Source organism: Tarenaya hassleriana, unplaced genomic scaffold (assembly GCF_000463585.1).
Source record: "Tarenaya hassleriana unplaced genomic scaffold, ASM46358v1 Cleome3, whole genome shotgun sequence".
Lineage (NCBI taxonomy): Eukaryota > Viridiplantae > Streptophyta > Magnoliopsida > Brassicales > Cleomaceae > Tarenaya > Tarenaya hassleriana.
In genome coordinates this window covers 1,734,567-1,737,313 of record NW_010966177.1, presented here as the reverse complement: position 1 = coordinate 1,737,313, position 2,747 = coordinate 1,734,567, and the positions used below count along the sequence as shown (strand labels likewise).

Below are 2,747 nucleotides of genomic sequence, written 5' to 3'. Positions count from 1 at the left end.
TTTCCCTTGGTTAGCTTCTTCTCCGGTGTGTTTTACGTCATCTTTCCCAAGCTTACGTCATCTTCCCGGCGTTCGCTGTCGTCCTTCTGATCCCTCGAGATCATATCAAAGGTCTCTCTCTCTCTCTCTCTCTCTCGTTTCCCCAGTTGTGTACATTTAATCTGTTTGGTTACTGGGAAAACGAGAATGCCTAACGGAGAACGAAGATCAAAACGGAAAGAATGAAGACGAAAGATCAGAATGTTCCAGTCTTTTCAGACATTTTCTGTTGAGTTCTACTTCTTTTTAGCTCTTCTGAATCATACGCTGGGAAAAAAATCAACTTGCTTTTAAGGAATCGATTTTCTACCCGAATTTGTCAGATTTTTGGATGAAATTACGCAGAGCTCCGTGAAAATCTCTATAAATTCGCAAACTCTTCTCTAATATTTCTCTGTCTTTTGAGAGAATCTGTTCGGTTAGTAGGAAAACTGGAGAAACGTGAGAAAGAATATGATGTTTCGAGCTTCTTCCAGAAACCCCTTTGTTTTATTGCGCTTTCTATGATTTTTTTCCCCATAATTTTTTCCTTTCTGAATTCGGATTTAAAAAAAAAATCCCAACTTTATAATTTCGATGTAAAAGATGCGACCTTTTGTTTAAGCACGCAATTAGGTACACGATTTTGCAATTTTTTTTTTGTACAATTTCTTGGAATTTGCCTTCTTTTTTAGTCTACCGTGCGACCTCGGAGTAATGAAGTGATTCCACGGAAAAAAAAAGATTTGTTGTTATCTTGGGTGGGTTTCGCCTCGTTTCTTGCTTGAATCTGAAAAGCTTCGACATAGTTTATTGTTTAAAATTCAAAAAGCAGATGATTTTTTTTTTAAGTAAATCTATTGGGTTTATGTTCGTTTCTTTTGGTAATCATTCCATTTGTGTTGAGCATGCCGAGAAAGTCCTCGTTCTTTTGCTTCGAAAGGGAAAATTAGTCAAAGAGGATAATGGGGTTTCGATTTTGGTTTTCCAGATTTTCTCAGGTAGTGGGGTTTTTTTTGCTTATTTTCCCGGAAAAGCAAAGAGAGGAGAATCTTCAAATCTTGCAACATGTTCTCATTTCCTTATTAAGATCTCAGATTTGTTACTCGAGAGACAAAATTTGATTCCCCTTCCACTCAGACTATATCATATTTCCTAAAATTCTCGGGATTATCACTGTCAAAGCTCTGAAAATGATTTCTGGGCATTTTTTTAATGGAGTTTTATTTTTATAATCCTTTTGTGAACACAGAAGCATGGTTGTGTTGATGGAATTCCATGTCAGACATGAATATTCTCTTACATTGATCTCTGTCTTTTTACAGTTATTAAATACCTTAGCTTCTGAAACTGTGAGTCATCATCCTTCCTTTCTACCCCTCTGTTTGTTTCCTGGGAAAAGAATCTGCAGGAAAATGGCCGAGTAATTACAAAACACCGCCTTCACTACTAAAGCTAATACACTAGGCTCCTCTGTTTCACAATATTATATACCCCTCTTGCTATTTCATTATATTCATATTCATACACGTATAAACCAAAATATTGATCTGATAAATCCTCTCAAGGATCTAAAGTTCATATTTTTTCTGATCCAGGATCAGCAAGGGAGAAATCTCGAGAGAGAACGAGAATTTTTCTCCAAAGTTTTGATCTTTCCTTGGAGATGGGGCATTTTTCTTCCATGTTCAACGGCTTGGCTCGATCCTTCTCGATCAAGAAAGTTAAGAGCAGCAATGGCGGCAGCGACGGGAAGGTGGCGGCAGATGAAATGGTGAGAGAGGCGAAGAAGAACGAACTGATCCTGCGATCTTCTGGTTACCTTTACGCTGACGGCTTGAACAACTTGGCCTCGGTTTTCTCCAAACGCGGCGAGAAAGGCGTTAACCAAGACTGTGCCATCGTATGGAAGGTAAATGTTTCTCACCGAACTCTCCAAAAGATCGGATTTACGTACAATCATTCAAAGTTTTTTGATCGATGAACAGGAATTCGGGTGCCAAGAAGATATGATCTTCTGCGGGATATTTGATGGGCACGGTCCGTGGGGTCATTTCGTGGCCAAACAAGTACGGAACTCTTTGCCGCCATTGTTGCTCCGCAACTGGCAGGAGACTCTAGCTCAAACAGCAGTTGACCCTGAGCTCGAACTCGACACATCTGACGAAAAGCTTCAGCGGTTCAACATATGGAAACGTTCATACCTCAAGACTTGCGCCTCAGTTGATCAGGAGCTTGAACATCACCGCAAGATCGATTCTTTCTACAGCGGAACCACCGCTCTCACCATTGTCAGACAGGTGAAAAAATCTCCAGAACATACTGAAAAACCTCGGAAAATGTTGTGGCTGGTCGGTTTTTTGACGGTAAAGATTCAAACTTTTTTTCATTTTGTGTCCTCCAGGGTGAACTTCTTTATGTAGCAAACGTAGGCGACTCTCGCGCTGTACTTGCTACTGTGTCGGATGAAGGAAGCTTGGTCCCGGTCCAGCTCACCGTCGATTTCAAACCCAATTTGCCTCGTGAGTCTCTCGAATTCTCAATATCCATACAAACCCATTTCCCTAAACCTTTCGAGTAATCTGTCTATAAACACAATCACATAAAGTTCAAACCTTTTAACCTATGAAACTACTTAAATCAATTAACTTTGAAGCATTTCGGATGAAGTTTCTGGCTTTATTCTGTTGTTGTCTCTGGTTCTGGTGAAAAACAGAGGAGGAAGAGCG

General features: G+C 40.0%; 1 protein-coding gene across 5 annotated transcripts in view; it reads left to right on the top strand.

Annotated features, from left to right (window-relative positions):
- The first annotated feature begins 6 nt into the window (after positions 1 to 6).
- LOC104818735 (probable protein phosphatase 2C 73) overlaps positions 7 to 2,747 on the top strand; it is a 3,621-nt gene continuing 880 nt past the window's right edge. Inside the window, exons 1-5 of one of the 5 annotated variants that reach the window (XM_010548442.1) lie at positions 7 to 111; positions 1,617 to 1,930; positions 2,007 to 2,318; positions 2,423 to 2,540; positions 2,735 to 2,742. In XM_010548442.1, the coding sequence (XP_010546744.1) occupies positions 1,685 to 1,930; positions 2,007 to 2,318; positions 2,423 to 2,540; positions 2,735 to 2,742 (684 nt within the window). In that variant the 5' untranslated portion in view covers positions 7 to 111; positions 1,617 to 1,684. The other 4 variants (XM_010548445.2, XM_019203273.1, XM_010548443.2 and 1 more) reach the window with 4 other exon arrangements.